At 44.3% G+C, this 18,628-nt stretch overlaps 1 protein-coding gene and 1 non-coding gene across 12 annotated transcripts in view; both read right to left on the bottom strand.

Moving 5' to 3' along the window:
- Positions 1 to 9,848: 9,848 nt before the first annotated feature.
- Positions 9,849 to 9,985, bottom strand: LOC119927454. The gene has a single exon (XR_005450455.1). It is a non-coding gene; the product is annotated as a small nucleolar RNA SNORA7 (small nucleolar RNA).
- Positions 9,986 to 16,196: 6,211 nt separating this feature from the next.
- Positions 16,197 to 18,628, bottom strand: part of RALYL (RALY RNA binding protein like) — a 670,673-nt gene continuing 668,241 nt past the window's right edge. For all 11 annotated transcript variants that reach the window (XM_038745780.1, XM_038745790.1, XM_038745787.1 and 8 more), the window contains one exon: positions 16,197 to 17,196. Coding sequence is in view for 1 of the 11 variants with exons in the window: in XM_038745782.1 (XP_038601710.1) it covers positions 17,179 to 17,196 (18 nt within the window). In the remaining 10 variants the exon portion in view is untranslated. The remainder of the gene's footprint in view (positions 17,197 to 18,628) is intronic.

Consider the following 18,628-nt stretch of genomic DNA (forward strand, 5'->3'; position numbering starts at 1 on the left):
AAATCAGAAAGAAATTGGCTTCAGATATGTTTCCTTGGATCTTAGTATGCAGCTACATAGCTGTCCTTCAAAGTCAAAATTTGAAGCTGCTGATGGTAAGATTCTATCTTTATGCATGGTGTGGCCAAAAAGATCAGTCTTGTAGTAGGAGTATTCTGACATCTATTATTATGTCTCCCAGAGAATTCCAGGGACAAAAATGCCACCTCAAGTCTCTGGATTAGTGCTGGGTGAACTTGTTTCAAACTCTCCTTCAATTTTTTGGAGTTCCAGTTCAGCGTACTCAAAGGTACTATTTATAGGGCAGTGCATATACCAAGAGAAGCTATATAGACATGGCCTTCAAATGAAATTCAAGAAGAAACTACTTCGAAAGCAGTTGAACTGGAAGTTATCTGACTTTTGCAAATTGCTCATTTCATCATGAAGGTGCCCAAACCAGGGACTTCTGGGAGAGAGAGCAGGGCACCTGGATCCCCACTGTAAGATGAACCCAAGGGTACTTAATTTGGCAAGGAAGCAACGTGAGAAGCAGCATGGGCTAGTGGGTAGAGCATGGGCCTGGGAGTTAGAAGGACCTGGGTTCTAATCCTGGATCCTACACTTGTCTGCTGTGTGACATTGGACAAGTCACTTCACTTCTCTGTGCCTCAGTTCCCTCATCTGTAAAATGGGGATTAAGAGTGTGAGCCCTATATAGGACATGGACTGTGTCCAACCAGATTAACTTGCATCTACCTCTGTGCTTAGAACAGTGCTTGACATATAGTAAGTGCTTAATGAACACCGTATAAAAAAAAGGAAAGGCTTCTAGACTGTGAGCCCACTGTTGGGTAGGGACCATCTCTATATGTTGCCAACTTGTACTTCCCAAGCACTTAGTACAGTGCTCTGCACACAGTAAGCGCTCAAAAAATATGATTGATTGATTGACTTGTGCCACCTATCATCGAGTTACATATGTGCTCTGGGTTCTTGTGCTCTCTATTAGGTTTTTTTGCTGTGCCTTATAGGTTATGTATTTTTTTAAATTAAAAATGGCTTTGTAGTTTGTGTTCAAGACTACATGCTATTCATTCATTTAATCATATTTACTGAGCGCTTACTGTGTGCAGAGCACTGTACTAAGTGCTTGAAAAGTACAGTTTGGCAACACAGAGACAATCCCTACCCAACAACGGGCTCACAGTCTAGAAGGGGGAGACAGACAACAAAAGAAAACAAGTAGATAGGCATCAATATAAATGTATAGAATTATAGATATATACACATCATTAATAAATTAAATAGAATAATAAATATGTACAAGTACTCATAAGTGCTGTGGGGTGGGGAAGGAGGTAGAGCAGAGGGAGGGAGTAGGGGAGATGGGGAGGGGAGGAGGAGCAGAAGAGAAGGGGGGCTCAGTCTGGGAAGGCCTCCTGGAGGAGGTGAGCTCTCAGTAGGGCTTTGAAGGGGGAAGAAAGCTAGTTTGGCAGATGTGAGGAAGGAGGGCATTTCAGGCCAGAGGTAGGACATGGGCCAGGGGTCGATGGCGGGACAGGTGAGAACTATCAACTATCATCTCTATGCTGATGACACCCAAATCTACATCTCTGCCCCTGCTCTCTCTCCTTCCCTTAAGGCTTGCGTCTCCTCCTGCCTTCAAGACATCTCCATCTGGATGTCTGCCCACCATCTAAAACTCAGTACGTCCAAGACTGAACTCCTTATCTTCCCTCCCAAACCTTGCCCTCTCCGTGACTTTCACATCACTGTTGATGGCACTACCATCCTTCCCGTCTCACAAGCCCACAATCTTGGTGTCATCCTCGACTCTGCTCTCTCATTCACCCCTCACATCCAATCCATCACCAAAACTTGCTGGTCTCACCTCTGCAACATCGCCAAGATCTGCCCTTTCCTCTCCATCCGAACCGCTACCCTGCTGATTCAATTTCTCATCCTATCCAGACTGGATTACTGCATCAGCCTCCTCTCTGATCTCCCATCCTCCTGTCTCTCCCCACTTCAATCTATACTTCACGCTGCTGCCTGGATCATCTTTGTGCAGAAACGCTCTGGGCATGTTATTCCCCTCCTCAAAAATCTCCAGTGGCTACCAATCAACCTACGCATCAGGCAGAAACTCCTCACCCTCGGCTTCAAGGCTCGCCATCACCTTGCCCCCTCCTACCTCACCTCCCTTCTCTCCTTCTAAAGCCCAGCCCGCACCCTCCGTTCCTCTGCTGCTAATCTCCTCACCATGCCTCGTTCTCGCCTGTCCTGCCATCAACCCCCGGTCCACGTCATCCCCCGGGCCTGGAATGCCCTCCCTCTGCCCATCCGCCAAGCTAGCTCTCTTCCTCCCTTCAAGGCCCTACTGAGAGCTCACCTCCTCCAGGAGGCCTTCCCAGACTGAGCCCCCTCCTTCCTCTCCCCTCCCCCCTCCATCCCCCCACCTTACCTCCTTCCCTTCCCCACAGCACCTGTATATATTTATATATGTTTGTACATATTTATTACTCTATTTATTTTACTTGTACATATCTATTCTATTTATTTTATTTTGTTAATATGTTTGGTTTTGTTCTCTGTCTCCCCCTTCTAGACTGTGAGCCCACTGTTGGGCAGGGACTGTCTCTATATTTTGTCAACTTGTACTTCCCAAGCGCTTAGTACAGTGCTCTGCACACAGTAAGCACTCAATAAATACGATTGATTGATTGATTGACCACGTTAACCGGCTTGTGAGGCAAGAAGGACGGTGGTGCTCTCTACAGTGATGGGAAAGTCATGGAAAGGAAAGGTTTTGGGTGGGAAGATAAGGAATTCTGTTTTAGACATATTAAGGAAGTGTCGAGGGTTGGGTGGGTGGGAATGTGGGTGGGGGGGTTTCTGCCAGAGGAAGGCGAGGCCCCCCAAGGCAGCCGCTGCCTGGAGGAGGACACCCCTGGACTGCCCGGGGTTGGGGTCTTCCCCTGGGAGGGAAGGGGGGTCCCAAACCCACCACATGCTCGGGGGGATGGGTCCCCATCTTCCCACCCCCCAGGGGATCCCCTTCTTTGCAACCCATCATCCACCCAAAGAAAGGCCAGGAACACATCTGCCACCAGAGAAGCATCGCAGAGCACAACAGTTCATGGAATGACATGCACTGGACCCCCCCCCCCCACACACACACACACACACACATTCCCAGGACGCCCTCCTGGAGGGTCGGTGTTTTTCCTGCAGAAGGCAGCTCCCTGCCCCAATTTCCCTCCACCCTCCAAACACACACCAAGAGAGATATTTAGAGACCAAAAAGAGCCCCATAGGGGTGGAGATTTTGGGGGGTCCCCGATTCATCTTTTTCCCCCCAACTCTGGCACAGCATTTTTGGCAGGCAGAGAGGTGATCCATGTGTCGAAACCAGTTGCCTCGCTCAACACCTTAATAAAATCTTTGCAAATAGAAAAAAATTCGACTTCCATTGGAAACAGAATGGCCTAGAGGATCATCAAGCCCAGGCCTGGGAGTCAGAAGGAACTGGGTTCTAATTCCACTTCTGACCCTTGCCTGCTGTGTGACCCGGGGCTGGTCACTTCACATCTCTGGGCCTCGTCTGCAAAATGGGGATTAAGACTGCAAGCCCTATGTGGGAACACCTGAGAAGCTCGGATTCACCCCAGTGCTTAGTACAGTCCCTGGCATGTAGTAAGTGCTTAATAAATAGCATTTAAAAAATTGGGCTTTGACTATCGTTTTGTTTTGTTATCTGTCTCCCCTTCTAGACTGTGAGCCCGACATTGGGTAGGAATTGTCTCTACCTGTTGCCGACTTGTACTTTCCAAGTACTTAGTACAGTGCTCTGCACACAGTAAGCACTCAATAAATATGATTGAAGGAGAGAAGAAAAGAAGTTTGAGGTGATGGCAGGACATTCAAGTAGAGATGTCTTGAAGACAGGAGGAAATGCAAGATTGCAGAGAATGAGAGGTTAAGGAGGGAGACATAGATTTAGGAATTGTCACAAGCCTCCAGTTCATACCAACCAGGACCTTACTGGACTAGGGGAGGCTCGGTGACATGTAGTAGAAGGCAAACCACATCTCTGATCCCCAAGGTTAATGAGTGAAGTTTTTTACTTAGTTTTACCAACGTATGAGTGACACATATACATACCCACACACTCTCTCACTCACTCCACCAAGGGTCCAGTATCAGTCTGTGGTCAAAGGAGCCCATTATGCCAGTGCTTCTTTCTGCTTCCAAGTGCTGTTGCCTTCAAGTGCTTCTCTCTGCATCTCAACATGCCTCTGTCTGCATGCTTTTGCTCCTGGTGACACTGTACTGCCTCCAAATGCAGCATGTCTCAAAGCAACTGCCTTTAATCTGCCTCAGGTATGGAACCTGTGGCCTACGTGGCAGTAATTGATTGGTCCAGGCCCACTACCAGAACAGAGAGAGAAAGCCCCGCCTCCCTCCATGATCCGCCCCCGCAGGCCCACAATCACCTGCCTTGAGTAAAGCCCATCAGTGTCTTTGCAAACTCTCTTCTTGTTGTTCACGGCATCACAGTCAGTCACTAAAAAGGCAGCTTACTATGGGCTCACCACAGGAATCTCCCGCAGAGAGATGGTAGTTGAAGGCATGGGAGCAAATGAGTTCTCCAAGGGAGTGGGTGTAGATGAAGAATAGAAGGGGACCCAGAACTGAACCTTCAGGGACCCCCACAGTTAGGGGTTGGGAGGCAGAGGAGGAGCCCATGAAAGAGACAGAATGAACGGCCAGAGAAGTAGGAGAAAAACCAGGGGGGGACATTGTGAGTGAAGCCAAGGTTGGATAACGTTTCCAGGGAAAGGGGGTGGGTGACAGTGTTGAAAGAAGCAGGGAGGTCAAGGGGGATTAGGATGGAGTAGAGGCCATTAGATTTGGCAAGAAGGAGATCATTGGTAACCTTTGAGAGGGCAGTTTCTGTGGAGTGAAGAGGACAGAAACCAGATTGGAAAGGGTCAAGGAGAGAACTGGAGGAGAGAAACTTGAGGCAGCAGGAGTAGATAGTAGACTCAGGGAGTTTGGAGAAGGAGGGAGATGGGGTGATAACTGGAGAGAGCTGTGGGGTCAAGGGAGGGGTTTTTTATGATGGGGAAACATGAGAAGCAGCATGACTTAGTGGATAGAGTATGGGCCTGAGAGTCAGAAGGTCATGGTTTCTAATCCTGACTCTATCACATGTCTGCTGAGTGACCTTGGGCAAGTCACTTCACTTCGCTGTACCTCAGTTACCTAATCTGTAAAATGGGGACTGAGAGAGTGAGCCCCATGTGGGACAGGTACTGTCCTACTTGATTTGCTTGTATTCACCCCAGTGCTTAGTACATTATTTAGCACATATTAAGTGCTTAACAAATATCATTATTATTATTATAAGCATGTTTATAAGCAGTGGTTAAGAAGCCACTGGAGAGCAAACAGTTGAAGATGGCAGTCAGGGAGGGAAGAAGGGAGGGGGCAAATGTTTTGATAAGGTGTGAAGGGATGGGGTCAGATGTACAGATAGAGAGGGTAGATTTTGAGAGAAGTTAAGAGATTGCTTCTTGAGATACTGTTGGGAAGGATGCGAGAGTTGAAGATGGGGCAGGTCACGATCCCTCCCCCTGGGTGTGGGAGGCCATGGGGCTTTGGGGCCCCCTCCTTCCTCTCCCCCTCCTTGCCCTCCCCACAGCACCTGTATATATGTTTGTACAGATTTATTACTCTATTTTACTTGTACATATTTATTCTATTTATTTTATTTTGTCAATATGTTTTGTTGTCTGTCTCCCCCTTCTAGACTGTGAGCCTGCTGTCGGGTAGGGACCTTCTCTATATGTTGCCAACTTGTACTTCCCAAGCACTTAGTACAGTGCTCTGCACACAGTAAGCATTCAATAAATACGATTGAATGAATGAATGAATGAGGGACTGGAGAAGAGCAGGGGAGATTTTTAGGGAGACCAGTTCTGATAGCTTCAATTTTCTAATAAAGTAGGTAGCGAGGTCATTAGGAGCAAGGGATGGGGGAAGCTGGGGGACAGGAAGTTTGAGGAGGGAGTTAAATGCCTAGATCAACTGGTGAGGGCAATGGGCATGGGTGTCAATACGGTGGAGAGGAGAGGGCAGAATTAAAACAAGTAAAGATGAACTGGAGGTTGATGAGGTAGGCCTGAAATCTAGATTTCTGCCTGCAGCACTCTACCGCTCATGCACAGGAGCGAAGGAATTGGACTGTGGAGGTGATCCAAGTCTGAGGGTTAGTGGTACGAGATCAATGAAGGGATAGGGGAATGAGTGAGTTGAGTTCAGTGGAGAGCGTGGAGTTGAGGGCTTCAAATTGGTTATCAAGGGAAGGTAATTTGGGTATGGAGGCTAAATGGGGCATGATGACTTGAGAAAATTGGATGGGGTCAAAAGATCAGAGGTCTCTGGGGGACAAGACAGATTTTCAGGGAGGAGGTGTGTGGGCGAGAAGGCAGGTGAGGAGGTTGTGGTCAGACAGAGGGATTTCAGAGTTGGTGAGTATAGAGATTTTTCAGTGACTAGAGATGATGGGATCAAGGGTGCGTCCAAATTGGTGAGAGGGAGAGCTGGGGTGAAGCAGGAGGTCAGTGGAGTTAAAGAGTGAAGGAAAGCAGGTAGTGGAAGGATCATCAGGAACATCTGTGTGGATATTGAAGTCCTCAAGGATTAATGTAGGGATGGGGAAAGAGCGAAGGGAAGTGAGAAAGGGATCAAAATGGTTCAAAAAGTTGGAGGTGGGGCCTGGAAAGTAGTAGATTACTGTGATTATAATCTGGAGTGGGTGGTAGAGGAGGATGACATGGGCTCCAAAGGAAGGGAAAGCAGTATGAGGGAGCAATAAGAAACAAAACTCTTCCCCCTTTACCAGTGAGTCTTGTGGAGTGGGTGAAGCTGAGGCCCCCTCCAGAGAGAGCAGCAGGGGAGACCATATCATTTCAGGAGAGCCAGGTTTCAGTGATGGTGGGGAGGAGCAGTGATTGGGTCAGTAACAGGTCAAGGATGAAGGGAAGCTTCCTCATAATGGAGTGATGGTTCCACAGATCATATGTGGCTAAGGCTACGGGGAGGGGGGTGTTTTAGGAAAGGGGATGACCCAAGGGGTGGGGAAGTGTTGGATGGGAGTGAGTTAACAGGGGCAGGTGCTGGGGGAGGGGGAACAGAGGAGGCGCTGGGATAAGATACCAGAGACGGGGTGGGGGCTTACCTTATTTTCATATTTTATAAAATTGTTGTAAACCACATGAAAACAATTTCATGAAATCTGAATGGCCAGATCATTTCAGAAGCAAGTTTGCTTACATAGACCTTGAACCCCATGTGGGACAGAGACTATGTCCTACTCGATTATCTTGTATCTATTCCAGGGTTTACTACAGTGTTTGACACATAGTAAGGGCTTAACAGGTACTATCATTATCATTACTATTACCATTATTATTATTTCATCCTTTCAAGAAAACAGGGATGGCTATAAAATACACCTTACCGGAAGTGTTGGCTTGTGAAAGCATTTTCTCACTTGTTCACAGAATGGTTTATACCGCTGTGTATTTTCTAACCAGCAGTCTTAATTCACAAAAAGCTCTGAATGAAAATGAATAATAATTGAATTTGAATTCTATCTCATCCATCTGAGAAGTGAGTCAAAGACCTTCAACTGAAGATTCAAATACAATTCCAGAATATACCTATGGTAACACCTTGTTTATGTTACTTGGAAATGTATCATCTTTTTTCTTCAAGGACTTAAAAGGCTAATTTCTTCCTTTTAGTGTAAATTTATAGCCCATAAAAGGTACCATTTTGACAGGATAGAAAGATGAAGTTTACTAGCAACCGGGTAGACACATTGTTGACCTTTGTATTCAAAAATGACACCACTGATGTTCAGTGTTGTTGAGCCTGAAAAGGCCAGCGCTAGATGGATTGCCCAGATGCTCATCATGGACATGGTGGCTGCCTTGCTTTGGGTTTTTTCTCGCTTATCTTTCTGTGAATCATTCATCTCTATATTGCCAAAGATATTTGTATGTAGCATTTTCCTAGTGAAGGGACATACATTATCTCATTTTTATGACATCTTTAATAATAATAATGGCATTTGTTAAGCACTTACTATGTGCCAAGCACTGTTCTAAGTGCTGGGAGGATACAAGGTAATCAGGTTGTCCCTCATGGGGCTCACAATCTTAATCCCCATTTTACAGAAGAGGTAACTGAGGCACAGAAAAGTTAAGTGACCTGCCCAAAGTCACATAGCTGACAAGTGGCAGAGTCAGGATTAGAACCCATGACCTCTGACTCCCAAGCCCGTGCTCTTTCCACTATCATGCTATTTCTCTATTACCTTTGTGTAAGACTTATCAGCCCATACTACAGAGCTAGCCCTATGATGTAATAATAATAATTAATAATTGTGGTTTTGTTTAGTGCTTACTATGTGCCAGGCACTGTTCTAAGCGCTAGGGTGGATACAGGCAAATAAGGTTGCACACAGTCCCTGTCCCTATTCATTCATTCATTCATTCATTCAATTCATTCAATCGTATTTATTGAGCGCTTACTGTGTGCAGAGCACTGTACTAAGCGCTTGGAAAATCCAAGTTGGCAAAATATAGAGATGGTCCCTACCCAACCTTGGGCTCACAGTCTAGAAGGGGGAGAGACAGACAACAAAACAAGACATATTAACAAAATAAAATAAAAAGAATAAATATGTACAAATAAAATAGAGTAATAAATACGTACGAACATAAATACATAAATACAGGTGGTGTGGGGGAGGGGAAGGAGGTAAGGCAGTGGGGTGGGGAGGGGGAGGAGAGGGAGAGGAAGGAGGGGGCTCAGTCTGGGAAGGCCTACTGGAGGAGGTGAGCTAGCAGTAGGGCTTTGAAGGGAGGAAGAGAGCTAGCTTGTCGGATGTGTGGAGGGAGGGCATTCCAGGCCAGGGGGATGATGTGGGCTGGGGGTCAACGGCGGGACAGGTGAGAACGCGGCACAGTGAGGAGGTTAGCGGCAGAGGAGTAGAGGGTGTGGGCTGGGCTGTAGAAGGAGAGAAGGGAGGTGAGGTAGGAGGGGGCAAGGTGATGGAGAGCCTTGAAGCCAAGAGTGAGGAGTTTTTGCTTGATTCGTAGGTTGACAGGCAACCACTGGAGATTTTTGAGGAGGGGAGTGACATGCCCAGAACATTTAGGTAGGTAGAAGGTAATCAGGTTGTCCCACTTGAGGCTCACTGTCTTAATTCCCATTTTACAGATGAGGTAACTGAGGCATAGAGAAGTTAAGTGGCTTTCCCAAGGTCTCAGAGCAGACAAGTGGCAAAGTTGGAATTAGAACCCACATCCTTTGACTCCCAAGCCCGTCTTTCCACTAAGCCATGCTGCATCTCTAAGGTTGAAGGTGGGGAGAATGGTGGTCTGGCATATATGAAGGAGGGGGAGAGACTTCCAGGTGATGGCGGGATTAGATAAAATTGTGGCACAGTGAGTAAACTGGTGCTGAAAGAGTGCAGTGTTTGGAGGGGGCTGTAAAAAGAAATCAGTAAGATAAGGTCAGAAGGAGGGAGCTTATTTGAGAGCTATAAAGTTTACTTACAACTGAGCTAAAATTCCATTAACACAAAGTGATGTTTGACTTACTGTTTTATTAACCATGTCTATAATCATGTCTGTAACTCTAACGTATTCTCCCAAATGCTTAGTACAGTCATCTGCACACAGGTGCTATTCAGGGGATACTATTTATTGATACTGGGTGGTAGTAAACTTGAGTCTCTGCCCTCCACTCTCTCTCATGCCACTGCTGCCCCGCACAGATGAGTTTTGACTTGTCGCAGATTGCCTTCCACTCTCTAACCAGCACCCAAGTTAGAAATGGAATGGGTAGGCCTCTGCTTGACTCTTCCTCCCATAGTCAAGACTGGGAGAGTCTGGAAACTCTCCAGGTGTGACCCTGAGGGGGGACAAATATAATAATAATAATGATGAAAATAATAGTAACCATGATCCAGTTCATTCACAGCCCAATCCATATGAACCCTATTGATATTACTTCCCAGCTTGAAGTGACATTTTCCCAGTCATGCCACTGCTGGTGTTCAGAATGTGGGTGTCACATTACTGACCTGTAGGCCCTATTGGGGTGAGTGTGGAAGCCCATCCTGTCATGTCAATTGAAAATGCTGGAAGCCTGGCCTTGGTCTGAAGGGTATCAAGGTTCGCTTTCTCCTACTCCTTCCCAAACCGTTCACAGGGTAGGATTGAATCTTCTCTAATCAAGGTAGAAATTGACTTTTTAAATTTTTAACGGTACTTTTTAAGTGCTTACTATGTGCCAGGCACTATACTACGCACTGGAGTATATAAGGCAAATAAGGTTGGACACAGTCCACGTCCCACATAGGGCTCACAGCTCTTAATCCCCATTTTACCGATGAGGTAACTGAGGCACAGAGGAGTTAAGTGGCTTGCCCAAGATTACACAGGAGACAACTGATGGAGCTGAGATTAGAACCGAGGTTCTTCTGACCCCCAGGCCCAAGTGATATCCACTAGTCCATGCTACTTCCCTTCCAAAACCTGAGTCACGATAGATTTTTGAAATGCTGAACACATCGACCTATTTACTTTAAAGCACTTTAAAGTTTGGCTTTTAAGCACTCAGTCACCTTGCCCCCTCCTACCTCACTACTCTCCTACTACAACCTAGTCCGCAAACTTCGTTCCTCTAAGGCTAACCTTCTTGCTGTACCTCCATCTCTTCTATCTCGCCACTGACTTCTTGCCCACATCCTGTCTCTGGCCTGGAATGCCCTCCTTCCTCATATCATACAGACTTGCTCTCCCCCATTTCAAAGCCTTATTGGCGGCACATCTCCTCCAAGAAGCCTCTCCAGACTAAACCCTCCTCATTTCCCACTCCCATCTCCCGCCTTAACTTGTTCTCTCATTCATCCTCCCTCCCAGCCCCACAGTACATATCTGTTATTTATTTATTTATTCAAGTATATTAATCTCTGTCTCTCCCTCTAGACTGTGAGCTCATTGTGGACCGGGAATGTGTCTGTTGTTGTTCTATTGTACTCTCCCAAGCGCTTAGTGCAGTGCTTTGCACACAGTAAGTGCTCAAGAAATACAATTGAGTGAATGAGTTTACAGTTTCATAAAAGAGACATTTAAATAGCATTGAATTCTGAAGCGGGAATTTGGCAGTTTATTAGTAACTCGATGTGTACAAGCAAACTCTTGAAATAGTGAACTGGGAGTAATGACTAAAGTATGGTGCCTCCCAGGCCAATAGACAATAAATTCATCTGCTTTCTTCTTTCTTAGGTGGCCAGTTAAGGGTTCGGCAGAATACTCTAAGAATATTTATTATATTCAAAAAGAGATTTATTTCAGCAAGGTACAGCATTAAATTAATGCTGTTAAGTATAAAGAGGGCTAAACATGTTTGCACACCGAACCATTGAGAATAATAGTAATTGTGGTATCAGCGTGGTCTAGTGGATAGAGAATGGACCTGGGAGTCAGAAGGATCTGGGTTCTAGTCCCGGCTCTGCTACTTGTCTTCTGGGTGACCATGAGCAAGTCATTTTACTTCTCCGTGCCTCAGTTATCTCATCTGTAAAATGGAGATTATAGCTGTGGGCCCCATATGGGACAGGGACTGTGTCCAACCTGATTAGCTTGTTTCTACCCCAGTGCTTGACACATAGTAAGCACTTATGGCATAATGGGTAGAGCACAGGCCTGGGAATCAGAAGGTCATGGGTTCTAATCCTGGCTCAGCCAGTTGTCTGATAGGTGACCTTGGGCAAGTCACTTCCCTTCTCTGTGCCTCAGTTACCTCATCTGTAAAATAGGGATTACGATTGCGAGCCCCATGTGGGACCGGGACTGTGTCCAACTCAGTTTGCTTGTATCCACCCCAGTGCTTAGTACAGTGCCTGGCACATAGTAAGTGCTTAATAAATACCATTATTATTATTATTTTTTATTTGTTAAGTGCATACTATGCAGCAAGCACTGAACTAACTGCTAGGGTAAATACAAAATAATAACTGTGGTATTTGTTAAGCACTTACTATGTACCAAGGACTGTTCTAAGTGCTGGGGTAGGTATGAGATATTCAGGTCCCACATGGGGCTCACAATCTAAGCAGGAGGGAAAACCGGTATTGCATCCCCATTTTGCAGATGTGGGAACTGAGGCACAGAGAAGTGAAGAGACTTGCACAGAGTCACATACATGGCAGAGCCAGGATTAGAACCCAGATCTTCCAACTCCCAGGCCCATGATCTTTCCATTAGGTTACACTGTTTTCCTCTGCATCTGTGACGAAACACCACTTAATTGGGATATTTTCCTAAATATTAAGAGAAAACCTGAATTAAATATTGAACTGGCTGGAACACTTGAGGTTTCTTTTGGTGAATTTTTCTAGCCAGCTAGTCATCCCACTCATTAAACTACTGACATGGGCCAATGGATAAGAGAACCAAGAGGAAAGCCTCTGTGGGCAACACCAGCCTGCGAATGATCCTCACGAACAGAGCTCTCAGAGAAGTTATAATAACCAGTCTTGCTAGGAACCGTTTTCTCACTGTCACCCTGGCCATTAGGGATTCAGTTGCCCCAGGGCAACGTTCATTAGGGTGACCAGAAAGTAAAACAGTAGAATCAAAGTTGCATATCCTTCTTCCCTGTTCTTATGATTATTCATTCCTTCTTTCATCCATTCAATCATATTTATTGAGCACTTACTGAGGGCAGAGCACTGTACTAAGTGCTTGAGAAGTACTTGAGAAGCAGCATGGCTCAGTGGAAAGAGCACAGGCTTTGGAGTCAGAAGGCATGGGTTCAAATCCCGGCTCCGCCAATTGTCAGCTGTGTGACTTTGGGCAAGTCACTTAACTTCTCTGTGCCTCAGTTACCTCATCTGTAAAATGGGGATTAAGACAGTGAGCCCCACCGTGGGACAACCTGATCACCTTGTAACCTCCTCAGCACTTAGAACATTGCTTTGCACATAGTAAGTGCTTAATTAATGCCATTATTATTATTATTATTATTACAAATCAGCAACATATAGAGATGGTCCCTACCCAACAACGGGCTCACAGTCTAGAAGCAGGACAGTGAAATCCAGCCACCCCCACTTAGCTTCCCCCAAAAGAGCCAATCTGGGTCCAAATTTGCCTCCTTGCACCTATATCTCAGATCACTCCTTCCCTTAAATGCTGATGGACTCTCAAAGGCAGGGAAAGGGAATACACAAATATGGTCTTAGGGACAAGGCAGGATCCTGGGGAATGGCATTCTCAATGGACCTGGGCTCCTTGTGGGCCAGAAAGGAAAGAATAATCGAGAAGCTGGATATGTCTTCTGAAGAAAATCCAGGTCTCATAGGCATAAATATGATCAGATATCAATCAATCAATCAACCAACCAACCAACCATATTTACTGAGAGCTTATTGTGTGCACAGCACTGTACTAAATGCTTGAGAGAGTACAATATAACAGAGTTAGTAGACATGTTTCATGCCCATGGACTTTAAATGGTCACTGTATTTAAATTTGATGTCCGCAGGTCACCAAACTACCTATCAATCAAATCAATCAATCAATCAATCAATTGTATTTATTGAGCGCTTACTGTGTGCAGAGCACTGTATTAAGCACTTGGGAAGTGCAAGCTGGCAACATATAGAGACAGTCCCTACCCAACAGTGGGCTCACAGTCTAGAAGGGGTAGACAGAGAACAAAACCAAACATATTAACAAAATAAAATAAATAGAATACATATGTACAAGTAAAATAAATAGAGTAATAAATATGTACAAACATATATACATAAATACAGGTGCTGTGGGGAAGGGTAGGAGGTAAGACGGGGGGATGGAGAGGGGGACGAGGTGGGCATACTGACCTTTTTGATTCAGTTTTTTACCTCTTCATCTGTCTGAGTGCCACTGAATATGGTCTTGCCCAGGAAGCAAAGTGGCCTAGTGGAGAAAGCACGGACTTGGGAGTCAGAGGACCTGGGTTCTAATCCCAGCTTTGCAAATTGCCAGTTGTGTGACTTTGGACAAGTTGCTTCACTTCTCTGGTCCTCAGTTACCTCATCTGTAAAATAAGAATTAAATCCGCATCTCTCCAACGTCTACTGTGAACCCATGTGGGATAGGGAGAGAAGGAGCACTGTCTAGTGGCAAGATCATGGGCTTGGGGGTCAGCGGTCGTGGGTTCTAATCCTGCCTCCACCACCTGTCTGCTGTGTGACCTTGGGCAAGTCACTTCACTTCTCTGGGCCTCAGTTACCTCATCTGCAAAATGTGGATTGGTACTGTGAGCCCATTTTGGGACAGGGACTGTTTCCAAAATAATTGTCCTAGATCTTCCCCAGCGCTTAAAAGTAAGCACTTAACAAATACCATAATTATTATTATTTCTGATCTGATTATCTGGGATCTTCCCCAGCATTTAGAAAAGAGCTTGACACATAGTAAGCTTTTAGAAAATGCCATAAAAACAACAACAATGACAACAAAGAAACACAATTCAGTGACAGCATTAAGTTCTGTTTTGCTGATGAAAATCTTTGGTTATGGGTAGGTTTACCCCAGTGCAGGCTGATATCTAACTTTGGTTTTCTTTGGGCCTCATGACAATCCATACTGCTGTGCTGACTCTGCAAGATGATTCATAATTATTGGCAAGCACAGTAGTCAGTATATAACCACTCTTGGATGACTATCTGAAAGACTTCTGATGCTCGTGGCTTATTGAATTGATAGAGTTTCCACTGTATTCCAATCTGTTCTCCCAGATCTTCCATACTGCAGCCTCAAGCATGATGGCACAAAATCATTTCAACTGGATTGAAACCTGCCTTTCCCCCCGAGTTATTCTGCTTTATTCCAAATATGATAGGGGAAAGAATCAAGGCACCTCCAGCTCTGACACAACTTATCATATGGTATTGACACCCGTCTACTATGGTATTGACACCTCTCTACTTGTTTTGTTTTGTTGTCTGTCTCCCTATTCTAGATTGTGAGCCCGTTGTTGGGTAGGGACCATCTCTATATGTTGCCGATTTGTACTTCCCAAGCTCTTAGTACAGTGCTCTGAACACAGTGAGTGCTCAATAAATATGATTGAAAGAATGAATGAATATGGGTTAAACAAAACAAATTAAATGAAAAAGTAGCTATAAAAACAGGTCACTGTGTGATTTCTGCTTATTTGCAAATCTCCATTCCATACAGTTATTCAATCAAAAACACTTTTATTAGAGTTGTCAAAAATATAACGAATCTTTTCCATGATTTGTACATTTACCCCCCTCTAGACTGCAAGTTCTTTGTGGGCAGGGAGCCTGTCCATGAACTCTGTTATATTGGACTCTCCCAAGTGCTTTGTTCAGTGCTCTGCACACAGTAAGCACTCACTAAATACCATTGAACGATCTTTAGTCTTTTTTATAAATTTCATCCGGGCTCTGGAGAGGCTCTTCTGATCCAAGCGAACAGAGCAGCTAAGAGGAATTTGAAGGCTCTCCAGTGTGACGGCATATGATCCATGCCTGGTTAGTAGGGGTTGATGTCTTCTGCTAATTAGTAGTTAGCAGCTACCATCAGTAATGGGACTAGAATCAGGTCACCTGATTCCCAGGTATTGCTCTTTCCTCTGTATCATCAGCAGGGCTTCTAAATAAAGTTGGTGCAGATTTAAGTCAAAATAATATTTTTCTATTAAAAAACAAACAACCTCAAACTTAATTGCCCTATTGAAGTTGTGACCACCTCAGACTAATCCCAACGATAGAACATTAAATAACAAAGGGCTAAGTTTTGCTGTGAGGGAACATTGACATAAGAAAGAGTGACCTACCACATCAAAATGGTTTTTTTGTTTTGTTTTGTTTTTTGTTTACATACAGGGCCCAATCCTTTCCACATGACCCCTACGTCCACAGAGTGTAATCTCACTTGTAGTCTGGATAGTTCTACTGGGGCTGAGCAGATGTACTTTTTCCAATTCTTCACGACACAGGATTGCTTTTCCTATTGGGTAAGAAGAGTGCTTGATGCATTCTACCCATGCATTTAGTGTTAAATATCAGGACAGAAGAAATTCAAGAGAGTATGAAGTGAAACAGTCACTCTGTTTGAAAAGAAAAACAGAATTTATTAAGAAATTATATATTGAATTCTTCTATGGCCTCTGTGAAGACAGACTTTTTTTCTGTTTTCACAGCACAAGACAACAGCTACAGCATTTGGAGACCATGCTCAGGACTGGGGGCTTCTTGTGGTCTGATGAACAAATGAAGTAATTTGTAATTAAATTTAAATTGGCATTGGTCAAAGAGAAATCATTTTATCTGAAACACAATCTGGAGGTCATCCTCGCTGCTAATGGGAAATTTTCAACATGATTCTGTCTCTTAGAGAGTTTCATTAATCAGTACACTTTGGAATAAATGGGATGTTCCTCAGGAGCAGTACTGAGTTTGCTCATTTAAAAATCATAGGCCAGATCGACAGATGTTCCATATGTCTGAAATATTTGCACTTTTCAGCACACTAATGGTAAAGATAGAGCAGAAATGTAATGTTGCACTTCAGATTATCCCTAAAAACTGAACCTTAAACTATGAGTTTAATAAGCAAAGGTAATGAGAAATACCATACTTGTTTGATCATAGCATGATACTGTTGGAATTAAGCTGTGTAAACATAAGTGTGATATCACCTGACTTTAAATATGATAAACAGTCAAACATGCTAATCATAAAAATAGCTTTTACAAATATACATTTGTATACAGTGTCTCCCTCACCTTGTACATATGTCCTTCACATTATCATACAGTACACTGGCTTTTAAAACATCAAAAAAAATCAATATCCAGGAAAAAAAAAAACCACACATTTACAATCTAAACCATAAAAATCTGACAATCAAAAAGCTCAGAACATAGAAGAATGTCTAAGATTGAACAATACTGTCCTTATGATTTACTTGAGATTTTAAACAAATTGAATCAAGGATGATACTATCCGGTCGGAAACTGCAGTTCACATTTCGGGGGTTGTCACAGTTTCGCTTTGCATCTTACACAGGCATCACACGTGACTTCGGATCATTTTATCTGTAGAAACTGAGAGAAAAAATGCTTATTCAGTATTTAACCATGAGACTCATTTCAATAGCATACATAAAAGGATTTCAGACAAAGTAAGGGGAAATGTGAGGAAAGCACAGCCATCGATTTCTAGAATGGAGAACATAAACGCCTCCAGACATCAAATATTAAGGTGTGTTAGTTGAAAATTATTTGACGAAAGGAAAACTTTAGGCTCAATAATAGCTGTTTGTGCCTCAGCTTTCCTGGCTATACAATAGGGATATTATTTCAATGCCTAACTTCGCTGGGGAAGGGCGGAGGAGAGAAGACGATGAGGGTAGCAGAATGAGAAAGCTAATCAGCCCTTGAAACATGCTCGGCCCCCTGGGATTAAAGGTGTTTTGGAACACTTAGGGCACACAACTTGCTATTCTGAGTGCTTATGTGTTTATGAGTTTTGTTTGCCTTGTTGCCTCCTATTTTCTTTCTGCGGACATTCCACAAAGCCGGGCACTCTCTCTCTTCTCCCTTGGGAGGCTCATCTGGTCTCTAGACTTCAGCTACCATGTCTATGCAGTTACCCTCAAAATACACTGCTCTAGCACTGACCTCTCATCCAACCTACAAACTCATTCATTCATTCAAATGTATTTTTGAGCGCTTACTTTGGGCAAAGCACCGTATTAAGCGCTTGGGAGAGTACAATATACAAACCTACATCTTCACTTGCCTCCAGGCAACTCAAACCCAATACATCTAAAAGAAATCCCTTATCTTCTTCATTAAACCCATTAACCTATTAGGGTTCCTCCACCTAACATTCCCATCTGTGTCGATAGCACTACCATCTTCCCCATTCCAGAAGCCTGTAACCTCACTGTCATGTCCAAAACAGAACTCTTTATCTTCCCACTCAAATGCTGTCCTCCTCCAGAATTACCCATCACCATAGACAACACTACCATCACTCCTGTTTCACAAGGCCACAACCTTGGAATTATCCTCAACTCATATTTATCATTCATCCCATATATTAAATCTGTCACCAAACTCTATTGGTTTCACCTTCATAACATCTCTAGAACCTGACCTTTCCTCTCCACCCAAACTTCTACCACACTGATTCATGCACTTATCCTTTTCTGCCTTGACTATTGCATCAGCATTCTCATTAACCTCCATGCCTTCAGCCTCTCCACTCCCCATTCAATACTTCACCAAGCTGCTTGGGTCATTTTCCTAAAACAGTATTCAGTCCATGTCTCTCCTCTCCTCAAAAGCCTCTAATTACTGCCCATCCACCTCTGGATCAAACAGAAACTCCTTACCATCAACTTCAAGGCACTCAGTCAACTCTTCCCCTCCAAACTTACCGTCTCCTACACCTCAGCCTAAACACTTCACTCCTCTAATGCCAACCTGCTCACTTGATCTCAATTTCTGATTGATTGATTGATGTAGAGAC

The sequence above is a fragment of the Tachyglossus aculeatus genome, chromosome 4 (genome assembly GCF_015852505.1).
Source record: "Tachyglossus aculeatus isolate mTacAcu1 chromosome 4, mTacAcu1.pri, whole genome shotgun sequence".
Taxonomy (NCBI): domain Eukaryota; kingdom Metazoa; phylum Chordata; class Mammalia; order Monotremata; family Tachyglossidae; genus Tachyglossus; species Tachyglossus aculeatus.